General features: G+C 40.5%; 1 protein-coding gene across 8 annotated transcripts in view; it reads right to left on the bottom strand.

Moving 5' to 3' along the window:
* Positions 1–18,194, bottom strand: part of ST3GAL3 (ST3 beta-galactoside alpha-2,3-sialyltransferase 3) — a 188,999-nt gene that overhangs the window by 134,876 nt on the left and 35,929 nt on the right. For 5 of the 8 annotated variants that reach the window (XM_082287318.1, XM_082287319.1, XM_082287317.1 and 2 more), the window contains 2 exons: positions 3,435–3,482; positions 1,543–1,677 (listed from right to left, as the gene is read on the bottom strand). The exons of 2 other annotated variants lie outside the window; for them this stretch is intronic. In XM_082287318.1, coding sequence (XP_082143444.1) covers positions 1,543–1,677; positions 3,435–3,482 — 183 coding nt within the window. The remainder of the gene's footprint in view (positions 1–1,542; positions 1,678–3,434; positions 3,483–18,194) is intronic. One more of the 8 variants, XM_082287321.1, reaches the window with a different exon arrangement.

Below are 18,194 nucleotides of genomic sequence, written 5' to 3'. Positions count from 1 at the left end.
CTATCGTTATTCTACCCATTTGATACCTCATTCAATTGCATTTCTATGCCTGGCCTCCATCCATACCACTCTCCATCCAAAACACAGGCAAGCAGTCACCAAATTTACTCTGGAGTTGTATTCAGCAGGACAGACAGGGTTATTCTCATCCTTCACAAAATGGTTATCTGAGCATCCAGCAGCTGAATGAAACAGAAAGTTTCCTTCATAGTTCTCACAGCTTCTCCCCAAATGGTTATGGACTTTGACTTAATGAATCACTAACAGCAAACTTCTAAATAAGCACAGATTTAAATTCTCAGATGATTATTCCTCTATCAGTGTGAACTCATCATGTGGAACCATGGTCTTACATGTGGGCTTTCACAAGCACATGAACTGCAGCAGATATGCTGCTCTAAACCAAAGTTTAGAAATCCAAAAGAGTTAATACATGCAAACAATTTGAGCAAGACCTAGACAACACTTGGTTGCTTGTAATGTTGGAACTATCACCTTTTAAATCTGCAGTGTGAACATCTGCTGTGAATCAGTGGTCAGTACTGCAATCAAACATGTCTAACAAGAGCATAAGCCTACAGCCCAAAGGTATTCAGTACTTTCAGCAAGCATGGTAGCATCTGGGAAAGTTGAACATTCAATGCATTCCTACCCAAGCCTTAGAGAAGAAAAATTTAGTTTGCTGTCAGACACAGGAGGTAGGAAAAAGTCTTGAACAAAAATAGCAGGGGTATAAATCTGACTTTCAAGGTCCAATGTTTGACTTGGTAGCAACAAAGTAAAACAAAGCAACTAGAGAGGAAAGCAAAAAATGAAAGGAACACTAGCTGTCTATGGCAAGTGAATGAAATCTAGGTCTCCTCAAACACTCTGTGTCCTGATTGTTTCCCCAAGTTCAGAGCATGACACCCCTCTTTCTGAAATGGTTTCAACTGAAACACTGGCCTAGACATCACATCAAACACTTATCTCAGCTGCTCAAGCTTTATCTTTCAAGGGAATGGACAGCCATGAAGAGAATTACAAAAACATCTGGACTTGTGAAGGCTAGACCATAGCATGAATCTCACAGTTCAGCCTCACTCAAAGCACAGTTGGCTTGCATGTCCTCTACCCAATAATCTCCTCTGAAGTATTACATTAAAGCTCCATACCCAGATGAACTTCTGAACACTCAGTTCAGAAAGTTTATCCAGAAAAACCTAGACAGTGTCATTAATATGAGTTGCATAAGGACAGATTTCCAGCATTCTGAAAACTAAGACTTGCATGTGGGACAAAGTTAAGGGGAAAGCCAAGACAAGGACAAACAGTCAATTCAAGTAAGATACAAAAGCTGCAACAAGACATTGTCTTTCACATGGCATGATTAACAGGTACCAAAGAGCACTTATAAGCTGTTTCATATGCAAATACCAGTTTTAAGCAGCATGAAATCTTAACAGGGAGACTATTATTCTCAGCTGGTTTTGACTAACAAAGAAAAAGGTATATGTAATTTTATGTTTCAAAGCATATAACTTTAGCTGAAACATCACCTACTGGGAATGGCTGGGCCTGGAGCTGCCATGGTTTCTGTGGGTTCTTTCTGGGCTCTGTCTTTTCCTGGGTCTGCAGCAAGGTGAGATGGGATGGACAGCGGAAGCACAATAGCCACAGTTTTTCTCTCTCTCCTTCCTGTTCAACAAGGAAAGCTATCCCTCAGTTGGACAAACATCACACATCTTGACATCTTATTACACACACCAGTTCAGAGCAAGGTGAAGTTTGCAGCACAGTAAGTGCAAAGTACTAAACATAAGAGCAATAAACATACAGCTTTCTCAGACATTTCTGAGCCTCCCTTCTCAAATAAAAGCGTTATCTTCCCATTTCTTCAATGAAGAAATTCAGTCTCGTTGCAGTGAAAGGGTTTACAAAAGATCAAGTCTTACTGTCTCAATTCCTAACCAACCCAAACTTGAGTTGTAAAACGCAAGCAGAACAAAGACCAGTGCTTTTAAAACAGATCCAGGCAGTCTGATGGCTCACATGTGCCTGTCTGCCATCCTCCATATTAACAGAACTCCAAAAGACACAGAGCAGTTGAACTGTTACTTCCCTATTGGTAGTAACATTTATGGTTAACTCCATAGATACAAAATCTGTGATTATAATTCAGGGAAGGGTATCTCAAATCTATGCAACTTCCCCCCTGCGTTGGCCGATTAAAGAGACCACCACCCAATACAGGAGGCCGGCAACAACACAGTTCAGTTATGACATATTAATTAGTAACAGAGAATTAAGAGAGGGTTTCTTCCCCCCATACAAACAACAACACTTGGCACCCTAGAGATACTCCCACATCAGATCATGCACTGAGTGTGTATCTCTTTCCAGATATAAGTTTTAGAGGAGATACAGGGAGAGTAAAAGAAGTTTGAGGTGTTTTAAACAAAGTAAGTTATTACCACTAGCTCAGGGGTTAGTAAATCAGAAATGTGTCCAAGCTTTGATGTTAGTGTCAGGAAGCAGACTCTCTTTCAAACTGTGCAGGCAGAAGACAGGTGCTATGTTGGAAGGCAGCATGTTCCCCCTATCAACCTAAGAGGAAAGGCTGGCAAGCAAGATAAAATAAAAAAAAATCCAAGTGAAGACTTTGTCTTTTGTGAAAGATGATAAATATCCCCATCTTTTAAGTGTTGAGGGGTTTAAAGTTAGAAGAACAATTCTTAGCCTTTCCCTTGCACTTCATATACCATTATATACACATTGTAAACCGAATTTCATCAAGTATTATGCTCACTATGGCGTGCCTTGGCTGCAGCTTGCACATTACACACAGCCAAATGGAGAGTTACCGATCTAGTGAAGTACCCCCAACACAAAAGAATTTTTGATTTCTGGTTCAGCTTAATTGTAGGTCATGCTTAGGTTCCAAAGGAAATTAGATTGGGAAGGATTTGCCCTGGGGTTCGATAATGCTGGTCAATCTCCATCCAAAAAAAAAGGTTTCCAGCCCTGTTGGTTTAGTTACGACTCTTTCGCCTTCTCCTTCCTGGAAGCATTCCTAATGTCTCTCCCCAAATAACTCAACTGTTTGTTTAGCTGGGAAACTATCCTAGTAGCATGAAACAGTTTTTCTTCAGCTCGTGGGTGACATCATCTTAATGCCTTTCACATGAGAAGAGAAGCACAAACTGCATCATCAACACGTGTCCAGGTCATTTCCTCTCTGGGTAAGGGAACAGTCCCGCAGGTTAATCCTCGTGTCGCACTAAGGCTCTTAATACTCCCACTGCACTTAGGAAAGGACCTATTTACCCTTTGGCTAGATGGTTGATTCCCACAGAAGTCTGACTCAGTGTCCTGCCTCCCAACATGGCTACCATGTCCAGTTAAGTAGAAGCCTTGTCATGAGGTGGGAGATAGAGAAGAAGGCAATGTTGTACCTGAGCCTATTGTATGTCCAACGGAGTCAAAGGAAAGAACCACTGAATCTGTAACACAAGAGTACAAGTTCATTTTCCCCTTTTTTTCAGCACCATTTCTTGCTGTAACATTTTTTGTTATTTTGCTTAAGCAATTCCTTGGGCTTCCTTCTTCCAGGAAGCAGAACAATTTCTTCACCAATCAGGCAAAACAACAGGCATCTAGCAAATGCAAAACAACGGAGTATGCAATAAATCACAGTGCCATTAAGAAATGAAGTAGATACAATTCATTATGTCTAATAAGCTTGGTCAACTGAATCATAACATGCTTCGACTGCTGGACTAGAGAGTTTTTTCTTATCAAATGTGTTACCAGTACTTTGTCCCCACGTAGGGGCCTCACCTGTTATGATCAGTTTTTCCCTGACACTGTTTGCTAAGCCAAGCACTTTGTGCTCCTTGCACTTCTCACCATGTTTCCCACATCTTTACTCACAGTAGTGGCTTCCCAACTCAATGCATTTCAATTCATCAACATCCTTTCACCTTTGCACTATGTGCAGCACATGTGCCAAACATCAAGAAAATATAACCTCTCTACTTGATATTTATTTATCCATCTGGGGATCACAACAATGCTTTTATCCATGATTGCAGTGACAACTCTTGCTCACCAGTTAATGCTCAACACTTTTAGTCACTGTTTCATACGATGGGGCACCCTTTACTTCAACTGTGGTTTAAAGATCCTAGTTTTCATACATGCAACTTGACATTTGGCCATTTAGAAACCCTTACTGCCTGCTTGCACTAAGCTCATCCCATGATTCGGACCCCTGTATTAGTAATTAATTTTCCTCATCTACCACCCTTCCAGCCTAGAATCTGTTTGCAAAAATATCAGTAATGATTTGATATTCTGTTCCAAGTGGAGTTGCAATTTGGTATCATGCTCAATAATGGTGTTTCTCCCCAGCTTTATGTTTATTTGAGACAGACCAACATTTATTTTGGTAGTAAGCCTCCTAATTTGCCAATTGTTTTCATGGAAATCCTAACTGAAGGAGGAAGCCTACCAAATTCTGTTCCCCTACTAGTGGAGTAGAATTGGGCCCAGAACTTAAGAGACAAATTGCCAGTGGGCAAAACACCACAATAGGATTAATAATTTTATGGCCCTGGAAGCTTTAAACTGACACAGCAATAGCTGAACTGCCTTTCATCTTCACCTAAAGGAATAGACTGAATCCTTTGACATTTCTCTTTGATCAACTCATCACACATCCTTTGCAGCACCACAAAGGCTGCCAAGGTGTAAGCTCTCAGTGCAAGGCAAAAAGCCCAAGCACAAGAAGAAAAGAGTTTAGCCTGCTCAAAACAGTTTAAGCTGCCACTGCATCACTTGAAATTTGGGCAGGTTACAATCACAGGCACTAGCAGTTACCATGTTAGAACTGAAAATAACATGACATAGGACTGAGCCCTTGGCTTCTCTATACCTTACATTATCCTCGTGCTTATTTTCCAACTCTTAAAAATGCAATAAGAAAGTGCGAATTTTCAAAATAAACACTGCTGTTTTAATAAAGGACTATTAATTTGACTGGGTTGAAAGAATTTTGAAAAAGAAGGTCTGTGCTGTCTCAGATCCAGCATTATGGTAGTAAAACTAAAAGAATTAAAAAGAAGATATTACTAGTCTCAAAACTTACTCCAACAAAAATAAAAATCCATCTGGACTTAACAACTGTATTTCCTCTTTTGGGAATAAAATTCAGACATCATTATATTATTCTAAATAGCAAGGAGTTTAATTCATTTTAAGTGCATTAACTTCATTTGCCATCAATTCCAAAGTATCTCTCTGTGGGGTTCTACTTTTAAAAAAACTGTTGAGATTTTTATCAACATAAAGTACTGCTTTGTAGTTAATGTCAAATTTAAATGCTGTTAATTTTCCTGAAATATATTTTGTGTTCAAACACTGCACATGAAATATTAGGACTTATCTAAGAATGGCTGAAAAGCACAGCAAGCACCGAATTAATAACATTATCACAACCCACAAAAAAAGTAAAATGTTTCATTCCCTTAACTGAGAACGTTATCTTCCTCATAGAAAAAAAACAATTTACAAGTGGAGTAAAAGCTCCTTTTTCCAATCCAGTCCTTCATGCTACTCTTAGTTTCAACACCCAATTAACTGTGAATAACCTGTATTATAGTCAGCCCCCCCTTGACCTCCACAAGTAATTTCACAAAACACAGATCTTTGTTAAAAGAATGAGTTTATTTCTGGTATTTGCACTCCAAAAGTGAAGAAACTATAAACCTGAAGAAAGCTGAGAAGATAATGTGTCATCTTTCTTCTACCCAAACAGCTACTCGCATCCAGCCAATTTCAGAGCTACAGGTTATTTCTGTCAGAAGTTGATGGAGATAAGCATTTTTTGAAGCAAGGCAGATTTATTTGCAGATACACTGAGTTCTGCTTCCACAAACATAAGGAGTTCCTTTGCTTCTAGTTTCAAATCTCTTCCAGTCATCGCTCAGTTCAAAACCCTCCTGACTTTCTAGGAGACTTTTTGCTGAGATAAAGTGGCAGCTCAGTCTGTGCCCAGTGCCTTTCCCCAAGCCCTGGAGTCTGCTCTACCTTTCTAAGGCAATCTTCAAAGGCTTTATCTTTCAAAACTTTTTAAGACACAATGTAAAACATACCCACTTACATGCGCCCTTGCTTTAGGTGCCAGGAATTGTTCACGCCTGAAGGAGAAGTCTCCAACCATTCAGATACCTACTTCCATAAAGAAGCTTAAATATTTTTCCTCCTGTCTTAACTGAAGGGCAGCCTTTATGCCCAAATCATTAAATCTGACACACAGTAACTTGCCAATATGTACAGCTTAAGGCTGCACACACACCACACTGCCAGTCTTTTACATCTGTTTTTCATGTTAACTACAATCTTTTTTTCAGTAGCTCTAGCAGCTTAAAAAAGAAAAGGAAAAAAAACCCAGAACAACAAGATACAGCAAAATCCAAATGTAATTCTGGATCTCATCCAATCCATCAGAAGAAGCAAAGACAGCACAAGCACTCACTCAATTTAGAAGGCACTCAGTGCCAGGAATAATGATGGCTGAGACCCCACCAGCCAGACTGCAAAGCTGCTTTGGGTCACTTTGTGTCAACTTTAACCTAACGTTGCATTGGGACCTATGCTCTGGGTCACTTTCCCCTCACTCCCACCATCTGGTTAGAGCATCAAAAATTGGAACAATACATGAATCTGCTTCATCACCCCCCACAAAACAGGCTACCTGAATGCAGTCCATCACAGCCCCTTGGGAGTGTGGACGAACGCTGTATGAGACCCTGCTCCACTGCTGTGAATCCAACAGAAGGATCCCATTTCATTCAGGAACCAGGAGCTTGAAGACAGACTCTGCAGAGACCCTCAGTACTGCTCTGAGAACAAATTTAAACTCAGTTTCAACAATGCTTCATACAGGACCCAGAGATGAATCTACCTTTGAAGGAACACAACTGGATTTGCACAGTTCTGCTCTGTAGTAAAAAAAGAACCCACCAAAACCAAACCTTAAAAAAACCCACCTGGAAATCTGAGGTGACTACATTTATTGCTGCACTTACACCACAGTCCAGCTAAGCCATCCAGGTATATGGACTGATTGTATTTCAAGGCAAGGGGGACCTATCAAGTGTTGCTGACCCCTTACCTTTCTCAGGGCCTGGATAACTATGCACCACACTCCCCTGCCCCCAAGACAGACAAATTAAATTATCCATCTTGCTGCATATATTGTGCGCCTTAGCTCTGGGCATTTCTGTACACCAGACAAATATTTTACTGCTACTCATAACAGATTGCTGTATCTTTTCCAGTACTATAGTTTCCGAACGGAAAAATAAACGAAGATTTGGATCTTCACAAATGAGTGATGATCCTGACCAACAAACTGCAGATTTGTAGGAGACAAACAAAGCATGCTGAAAAACATCTGAAGTTTCATACTCCATGCACACCACTAGATAAACATTTAACACGTGTACTGCACTGAAGAGATGTATGGAAACAGCTCTTAAAAGCCCAATTGTGTCAACATCTTAAAATCACGTAGGAGCAAATACATGGACTCATTTCCAATACAAAATACAATTACTTTGATTTCATCATTGAAGAAAATGCAATACACAAACCAAAAAACAAGCAGTAGCAACACATAATGAGAACAGTAAATATAATCCACATTCAAACAAGAACTGTATATAAACTGTATGTTTACCTAAGTGCTGTTTCAAAATTTCAGTTAAGATTTTTATAGTAAGTCCCCCTGAGAAGCCACTAACTCTTTATTGCTTTTTACAGCTTCTCCCTGGAAGGATTTGTAGATATTTGCCTTAACCCATTGGAAACCAAAGAAGCAGAATCAATAACTTTTCTTATCTGTGTTTTTGTTGGGGGGGGGAATGTTTTGGGTTTTTTTTAAGGAAAAAAAATGCAAAACCAGACTTCAGCAATAAAGTAACTTCCCCAAGAAAAACAACATGATTGTGTGCTGCTTTGGAAGTGGTCCTGAGAAACCACAAACCGTCAGTCCCACTGGAGTTATAAGAGTTTAATAATAAAGGCTTAACACAGCCTCAATACCACATACCATTGCAGCAATACAGTCCACAGGCCAAGCCAAACAGGGAATATGAGAATACATCACAACATAAGGCTGTGATTTGGCACATCCTCATTCAGACACTCAAGCTCTGAGGTCTGCATTGCTTTCTTGTATGCATAATCAATGTCTCTCAATCGACACCCCTGCTCTCCAGATACTCCGATGGATTCCTACAGAACTACAAGCTGTATTGAATAACATTTAATGTAATTTATACCTCCAGAGCTGGATCAGAGACCAGATATCCTGCAGAGCTCCATCAGCTGGACTGGGGATGGCAATTGCAGTAATATTAACTAATAAAATTTTGATTCAGAGTCAGAATGATAAGAAAAAAATGAGGTGCTTCATTTTTATTACAGAATTAGAACAACATCCATAAGGGTCTGTCATTCATCTGTCTCCCTTTTTCTGCTGAGTACTGAAAAGTATAGGATCAAACATTCCAATAGCCATCAAAATTTATTTCCTCTTTGGGATCAATATTCTGGAACATGGCATACCAGAGAAGGAACATTTAATGTGTGAAACTCTTCATAACTTGCTGACAAAGAGATCAGTAACAAAAACTGTTCTTATGTTTCACCAGTCAGGAAATGAAGCTCACAAAAGCAGCGCACTCTCAAAAAACATGCTACTGTCAGGATTCATTTGGCAAGAAGATCTCCTGCCCCAAAGAAAAAATATTTTGAGTAAGACCCATTCTTATCGTGACTATGCAATATACTGGATAATTCTTATATCCAAAGAACCGAAGGGAACTTAATCATTTCAGTTCTGTCTTACAGATATCTTGCTTAGATATCTAAAGCATGAATATCCTTCCTCAGGTTCAGTAAAGCACAACTGCCTGCACTTTAAAATTACTTGACAGGGCAACTGTCGCTTCCTAACACATGGTTTTGCATGCTGAAGATGGATTTAAGGAAGGGCTAAGTAGTTTACTCCGTTTAATGACAAACACCATCCTACTAACTTACCAAGTATCCTACTTTTGCATTAATGTTGGGCTCCCCATTCCCCCAGCTTGGTCTATTTTGCTTTACTAAGCTCTTTCTTCTATAGTGCCAAGGACTTTCCTACTTGACACCTTTTTCGGAGCACAGTGAGATAGCTCTGTGTTAAGGGCACTGGTCACTACAATAACATCTTTTGTACCACAGTTCAAGGATGTTCCAAGTTACTCAGATTTATCATTTAAAACTCAAGGCACCAATTAAGACATCACCTAAGCTCCACTTCACACAGCATCAGTGAAGGTCAAAGGAAACAATATATACATAATATATATATAATACCACTCTTACTGGTAATCTCAGTTCCTACACACTTACTCTGTCAAAAACAATCAGTAGTACTCCCATCTTTAGACACCACAAGGAGTTATGATCTCAAGTAGATTGTTTGAGCAGCATAACTCTAACATTTTCAATATCTAAGATGAGAAATTACTTATAAAGATGACACATACAGAGCACAGGCACACTTCCTAAGCACAGATGTGAGAGCTAATAGCAGCAAATAAAGGGACTGCAAGTTTTGGCAAGCAAAACACATGCAGAGATTCAGTCCAGTGCTATCTGCAGATGATAGGAAACCCAGGTTCAAGTTTAAAACTTAGTCCCTTTATGGGAAGGGAAAAGTCACTTGGCAACAGGACATCTTCAGCAACAGGAAACATCTGATTGTAAAGAATATTTCCAATAAACTCTGGATTTAATAAATTGTCTTAAAACAAGGCGGCACTAAATTTGAATGCCCGTCCTGTGTGCCACCTGGCTATACCTATTTTGATATGGAGATGTGGGAATAGGAGGATGCTTGTTTCACATAACATACGTGTGAGCGAAGACTCACTCTCTGTCCTGGGTTGCAGTGTATTCTATCACCATCCTCATGAGCTGTTGAAACCAGGTGGGGCAGTGTTTCCTTGCCTCCTCCACCCAGACCATCTTTCTGTTAATGGCCCATCATTGTCCTGCCACCTGATTCAGAGATAACTCCCTCCGGACCATCTTCTGTTAATGAGCCTAATCAACACTTGGCCTCATGGCTCATTACCCCATTGTGAGATGCTCCACCCAGAGGGAGGAACCAAGCATCCCATCGTGGATATAATCTGGGACTCTGAACACTAGAGACAACCCTTCCCACTGGATTTCCAGAGGACAGGAGCTACACAGCCACCATTGGACTTTCTGAGGAAGGGCAGACTCTTTTACTACAGGATCACTGCTTCAGAGGACTGCAGCCACCATTCTACCAGACTGCTACCACCACCCTGCCTAACAGGGTGTCAGGTTGTACCTTGACTCTGTCAGTTTGAACCAGTGTTTTCTTTTACTTTTTTTTCCTTTTCTTTAATTTCCATTAAATTGTTGTTCTGATTTGGTGCCTCCCACTGGTTTGTTTTCAAACTAGTACACCCTCATTTGAGAAGACACATCATTGGAAGATACCATAAGAATGGAAATATTTCATTCTTAACTAAACAATAATTCACTTATGCACTGTACAAATTAAAAAGTTTCTGCATTGTTGCTCTAGCCAGTATCTCTTTAAACACCACCCACATTTATCAAAGCACACAGAACTAAACAAGACCCATAGGTTCTCTCTCCATTTCTGTGGCTGACCCAAAACACCCATTTTATTGACAGCTGACTTCACAGCCAAGCTGATCCCAGATTCCTTGGCCATCTACTCTGCCCAGACATCAGGTCCGTTTTGTGCTTCAGCCTGGAGCCAGCCAGCTTCCACACCAGGAAACTTGACACGGAGTGCTGAGGCTCAGCACAAGCTCTGCTGCAAGGAGGGCAGGCACAGCTGGCTCAGAGTGAGTCTCTGCAAAATAAACCACAGTCAACAGGGGTAATTTTGCTATAACCCATGCAGCCCTGAACAAGTCCTTTGATTAAACTGTTTCTCATCTATAAAAATAAACAATCTGATTTTTTCCAAAGACCCATGGATAAAAGGCTTGAGAACTAAGAATGGATATAGCAAAGTATTGTCACTTGTCTGGAGAATTTAATGTGGCATCAAGGTCTACTGGTTACACTGTAAACAGAAAAGTCATCCTCTATCACCTCTCAATTTCCTGTCACTTAATTGAAAATACAGCTCTCTTAGTGATACTGAACTTAAGAGATATAGTAATATTTCTTTAGGCAATTTTTATTAATTTCATGGAACCTAACCAACCTTTCTACACTTGCTGTTTTGTGCATTGCTCCTTTTTCATCAGGACGTTTGTTATGAAGTGGCAAATGAACTGAACAAGAAACAACACTCATGTTCGAAACAGATGTATTTTTAAAATGGTCTGAGCATGAAAATTTTCTTTATTCTGCAATGAATGAATGGAATGAAAAGATGTGGTGTCCTGTGCCAGCTGGCAAATGCTTCAGAAGGATATTACATTGCTATTGTCTTCAGCAGCGCCCAAATAACTGTTTGGTGGCAGGAAGGGCTGGTATGTTTTGCTCATAAGATCAGTATTTATTTGGATCGACTACATAACTTTGCAGAGCCATGACCAACATGGTGCTTCACTCTGGGCATCAGGGATGTGCAGCTCCTCTGTGTCCACCACAGCTCCCTATTCCAGGAGAAGGCCAACAACATCAGCTTCTTACCTTGCTCCTTCCAGAAGGGAGATGGACAGTTCCCAGAGACAAAGGAGAAGGGGAGATCAAGGTGCTGCAGGCATTCAATGAAAATATACTTGGCTTTGAGGAACACAACTGTAGAGAAGGTACAGAACTACCATAAAGTCACAAAAACACCCAGGCCAAACTACCAATAAAGCTGGTATCCAAGAGGTTCTTGACAATGAGAAATCCTTTCACTAATCCCAAATAGACTCTAAGTATTTTAAGGAGCTCATTATCTCCTAAGCAAAGCCTCATATTTTGGTTTCAATTATTATTGTAGGACAAAGACAGTCATACTCCCAAATTCCATAGAGGAACACGCAATGAATTACAAACCAGTACAATTTCTGTCTTTGAAGATAACAATCTATGTGGCAAGACATAAAATGGGTACTGGCAGTTGGGGAATTACACAGCACAGAGAAAATTAATTCTGTATTTTCATATTGCAAAAAAAGTATATATTGTTAGCTTAGATACTATAAAACACAAAGCATTTATAATTAGAAATAAATTGCTTTACTCTTGTAGCACTTTTTTCTAAATATGGACATGGGCTTTTACCTTAACAAAACACAGTTTAAGAGCTGTGTCTCAAACTTACATATACTCACACAACTGTCAGAGAACTCTGGAAGGCGGATGCACATTATTTTCTGTTTTACATAAATGAAGACATCTACATGCAATGAATCACAATCAGGACAACAACTATTTTAATAGCCTGGTCTTGGTTTTATGCCCACTGGAGCCACTCAACTACTTTTTCCTCCCTTTCCCTCACATGGAAAAACCTTTTCCTTTTCCAAGCTAGCTCTCAGGAACCCCTCCTTTCTCAAAAGCAGAAATACAAATACTTCAATCAGGAAATTAATATTCTTGAGTTTGTTTGAAAATTATCTACAACTTACGATATTTAGCCAGTGGTCAAAAGCTTCCCAAAACCTTAAAGCACACAACATCTGGCCAACTACCACAATAACTGCCAACAAAGTCATATGTAGAGTCTTACAGTGAGATTTGTCATCTCTCCTGGCTCTGCCTGGAGCACAAACAAATCACAGGAAGGAGTAAGGTACGAGGCATGAGCATAAAACATCCCCTGAATATAAGTATTTTAGAGGCATCTTGTCTAGAAAATGACCATGCTTGAATTTCTTTTGAATTACAAGGACCTAGATCATTTATTAACATGAGAGGTGATGCTGAACAGAAAGTCTGCCGGATCTGTTTTTCACTCACATGTTTTGCAGTTTGGGGCCAGGGGGAAGTTTGTGGGAATTTGTTTAACTTTTAATAGCATCGCCACAACTGATTCCAAAATTTGAAGAGATTTCTGGCCCATCAAATCCTAAAACTTATTTAGTTTCCAAAACATGCTAAAACTTCCAATCTAAAATTTTGATTTGAGAGGTCCTACACAGAATGTGATTTTATAAGCAGTGGACATACACAGAGAGATATGGAGCATAAGTTCTTCCCAAGCAGACTGGCTTGAGGAGCAGCTTGTCTTTACCTTACTGACACACTAACTGGTCTACAAAGGGCATTATGTCTACACAAAAGCCTCCATGTCCTAAACACCGACACAAGCAAATCTGAAATAAAGGTGTTCCCAGAGTATCTGACTATGAAAGCACCCATACTCAGAGAAAAAAAACAAACTAAAAAAAGCCCCCAAAACAAAAACCACAGTAACTGAACTGTGCATATATTCTCATTTCCTATTATTTTATTTTACAGAAGTGTTTGATTTGAATTAAAAAAAAAAAAAAAGGTTCATCAAAACATAAAAAAAATAACCCAGGGATGGACTAAATACTGTCAGTAGTGCCTCATTTCCATGTGCAGAAATTGCAGGACAATGAAAAACTTATTGAAATAGCAGCTGCAGGAGTGGAAGTTGATCACCACACACACCACCCAGTCCCTGGACAAATACAGCTGGAGACAATCTAAAGGAAAAGTGTTCCTCCTATCACACCACATACAAAAATACAATGAATCCCTTTAAATTAGCACTTGGCAGAGAAACAAGCCAGTGAGGGGAAAAAAAAAACAAAAAAAAGAACCAACCAAAAAAAAAGCATTAGAATAATTCCAAGGCACCCAGACGGTTAAATAAGAAGAAACATTGGTTCTAGTCTAGGATCAATGGAATTAAACTGCTGAGTACTTCCCTGAAGTGTTTCACAAAGCAAGCAAGCCTTTTTAAAAAATAACTCATAGTGTAGTTTCCAAGTCAGCAGCAGCTAAAAGCACAATCAAGCTGCCACTCCTCTAAGTGGGAAAAGGACAAAAAAAAAAAAAAGATGCCAGTCTCACCTCCAGCTACAAGAACTTTTACTGTCCATGGATAAATTGTATCAAGAAGATCCTTGTCAGTCAGACTGAAGCTTACTAAACTGCGACAGGCAGTAAATTACCGGAGAACAGCAGAGAACTACACAGCATCCAAGCCTACTGGGTGACCATCTTTGGGAAAGCCACAAAGTCTCTTGCATCTTTGCAACAAGCAATCAAAATGCCTCCGGAAAACAAAACTAAATAAGAAAACCCACCCCAAAACCAGAAAGGAAAACCAATCCACATCAACGGACTACTTTAATGAAAATATTGAGACAAGGGATAATCTTGTTTAAGAACAGTAATCCAGCATCCAGCAGTAGCAGCATCACTGAAGCATTGATTTTTTTGTTGTTGTTGAAGATCCTGTGAAACTGCCAACTCTGCTTCACCAAAAGCTGAAACTTAGAAACTGAAAGATGCCAAGAACAACTCCCTAAGTCAACTTCCACAAAGAAAATCCACTGTAATCTCAGGAAGACAAAACTTCCACAGCACTCCACAACAGACTCCATTCCTTATTAGCATTTCCAGCCACCTGCTGAAGTGTGCTTCCAGCCAGGATTTCACAGGCTCACTGGGATTCACGAATTTTAGAGTTTCACCAGTTCTGGATTACTCCACTAGCAGGACTCCTTATAAAAGGCAACAGTCATTTTATTAACTTTATTCTAAAACAGCTGCCTCATCCAATACGACTTCATTTGACTGGCAAAAAAACCCAACAGCTTGATGTTGGCAGGTCTGGGATCAATTCAGAAATGGAAAAAGGCCTTTTCTTGGTTTGTGACAAGTCATCAATGTTGGCAACTTTTTGGCCCTAAGTTTGACTATGAAATTGCCTGCACAACTGAGCAGATGATAAGAAAAGAGAGGAGAGGATTAAGTGAAGGGAGACAGGAATGAGTAGGGCATTCTACAAATAAAGAATATTGCAGAAGCCTGAGACAGCAGCTCACAAAACACAAAGGCCTGCTGGTCACTCAGAAAAGGCAAACTGTGTTTCTAAATGGCTTAAGCTGTTAGGTTTTGAAGTCAGGGTTTGGTTGTAGGGGAAGAGATTCTTTGGTTTTATGAGGTTTTAAAACTGTAATAAAAGAGCATCTTTCCCAGGCTGGATAACCTTGACGTTCCTTTTAAACCATACTAAAACAAACATGCCCATCAATTCTCCCAAACCAAATCAAGAAATGGCAACACTAACCATGGTAGATGCTATTCAAGGCAATACACAAACCTCAGCATCTCAAGGCCAAGGACTCCATATGGAGAAACACAATCCAAAAGCAGGATTTAGGGCCAACTTCAAAATTGCACATATGGAAGAGAACTGCAACCACCTTAGGATCCTCACTGCATCCAAGCAGCTCGTTATCACCAGCCCCAGGCCCACAACACTTCAGAAAAGGAAATAAAGTTATCAGTTGAAGCAGAGCACTTTCCCACAGCTGGTTTTAATTAAGCTAATTTGGCAGTAGTGACTGACAGCAAGCAGAGCCTTCCCAAATCACTTTGCAAGCATTTTTGCCAGCATTTCACCATCTGTGATAACCAGGAATACTTGATACTAACTAGGATCTGTCTGAAGTACAGCATTTTAGAGCCGTGCATCCACTCCTTTAAAATCTTCTGGTACAGCCACTGCTTACAGGTAACTGGAGCCGCTGCTTGCAGATAATGAGGTGTTGGGGGAAGATGCACAATTTGAGGAAAGGTATTGGATAAATTCCACTGAGAAAACCACTCCTGAAAAAGCAGGCAGATCACTTGCCAGAATCCCGTCATACCTTGGCCATACCCATGGTACATGAAACTTATAAATGACCACATGGGTATTGAGGAGATTTTGGAGCTGTAACAAACAGAACAGCCTATATAATTTCTAGGGTAGTTGTCCAGTTTTTCTTTTGTGGATACATGCAGGATATAGGGCAGGTTTACCAGGAAGAAATGCTTTGGGTTACACCATAACCTCAGAACAATCCAGGGTATGGCCAGACTGTGCAACCTGAAGCCCCATTAAGGCAATGGGAAAGGGTCTAGCAAGGGAGATTAATGTTAATGATAATCTTAATGACATATAACTAGAAGGAAATTTTTTTCTAAGGTAAATCTGTGACCAGCAACTGGAGTGGCAGACACTAATGGCATCAGTGCCAGCAGTGGTACATGAGACCAACATACATAAGGAACAGATGGATCAGTAAATGCAAGCTAAGAACATGCCAGAAGAAAGTATAGCCTTCTGCAGGAACACTTAGCATGTACCCAGACCTGGTCTGTCTGGTTCACTCAAGATATGAATATCGGATATAAACACTAGTTCAGATTAAAACACCGACCTGGCCAACCCCAGTAAATGCTGATTGCTGACATTAAAGCCAGGGAAGTTGCCAGGAACCAAGGCAAAGGAAACAACAAAAGTTGCAGGATCATAAGTCTGGGCTTCACAAAAGCAGAATTCAGGGACCAGCTTCAGGAAAAACCCACAGGATATGGGCCTTGGGAGAAGACTGGTGCAGGAGAATTTGCTCATTTTGAAGAATGAACTCCACCATGCTCAAGAATCCTAGAGCCAATGTGCTGAGAATCAAGCAATGGTACCAGGAGCCCCACATGGATCAACAAGGAGTTTTGACCATACTTAAATATTAAAGGAATGCACACAAGAGGTGGGAGTGGGGACAAATGTAGAGACACTGCCCTAGTGTGCAAAGACAGACTTGGGAAAGTCAAATCCAGCCTGGAGCTGAAAACAGTCAAGGACAAGAATCGCTTCTACAAGTCATTGAGCAGTAAAAAGAAGACTAGGGAAAATGTGGGCCTCCTGCTGAGAAAAAATACGGAAAAGGCCTGAAGAAATGGGCAGGCAGATCTCATGAAGTTCAGCAAAGAAAAATGCAACGCCCTGCTCCTGGAGAGGAATAACTATGCCCTATGGGCTGGGTGCCAACCTACTGGAAAACAGCTTTGCAGAGAAGGACCTGGGAATCTGGGTGGAGCAGCTGATCCAAGCCAGCAACATGCCCTGGTCACAAAGTTGGCCAACAGCCCCCAGGGTGGGGGGACCCTTCCCCTGGCACAGCACCAGGGGGGCACTGCTGGAGGGCTGGGGCACCACTGCAGGGCTGGGGCACTGCTGGGCTCCCCTTACAGAAAGACACATTGGAACAAGTCCAGCGAGCTAAGATGATTAAAGGATTGAAGCATCTGCCGCGAGGGGAGGCTGAGAGAGATGGGATTGTTCAGCCTTGAGTAGTGAAGGCTCAGGAGGATCTTAGTAATGTAACCTGATGGGAAGGATTAAAGAAGGCAGAGTTGGGCTCAGAGGTGAAGTGCCCAGTGAAAGGACAATAAGGCAATGGGAACAAACTGAAAAGCAGGAAATTCTGTTTAAACCTAAGAAAAAAACAACATCTCTACTATGAGGGTGCCTCCTAGTTACAACTATTTTGGGACTCTGTGAAACACCGTTGTTCTAAATAAGTATTGCTCTTAGGATTTTAGTGCAAGTATTGCCCGTCAGTTGAGACTGCTTCAGAACAAATTAAATGCAGAGGAATCAACTGCAAAAAAAGACAAACCTTCCAGTCTGCTGGTAACACTATGCCAGGCAAAAAGTCTTAACAATGCATTAAAAAAGTGATAATTGAATTTCTCCCAGATAGAGCACAGGGTAAATCCAGTAACTACAACATTAGGGTTCACTTACAAAGAATTTCCTTCCGAGCATAACGAAATACATTGTTAATGGCTCCTATTTGAGTGCAGGAGTGAAAATCCAATGATCCTACAGAGGTCGTGATTATTACCCTTAATAAACTGGTTTTTACTACTGGCTTTCACAAGAGGAACAGCCAGTTAAATTCAATGTGCAAACTGGAGTGTTCTGGCCAGGAATTGAGTTAGCTCCCAGGATCTGGGCAGTTTCTCTACAGTTGTTCAACATGCTCAACATGACTGAAGTGTCCTGCACTGACAAATTCTCCTATCAAATTTCACCCATCAGAAGATTTCAAGCAGGTGAAAATTTACATAGTGATGCTACAGAAGGCACAGAAGCTTTCCAGCACAGCCCCAAA

The sequence above is a fragment of the Coloeus monedula genome (genome assembly GCF_965178545.1).
Source record: "Coloeus monedula genome assembly, chromosome: 9".
NCBI lineage: Eukaryota > Metazoa > Chordata > Aves > Passeriformes > Corvidae > Coloeus > Coloeus monedula.
This window is presented reverse-complemented; position numbering and strand designations above follow the sequence as displayed.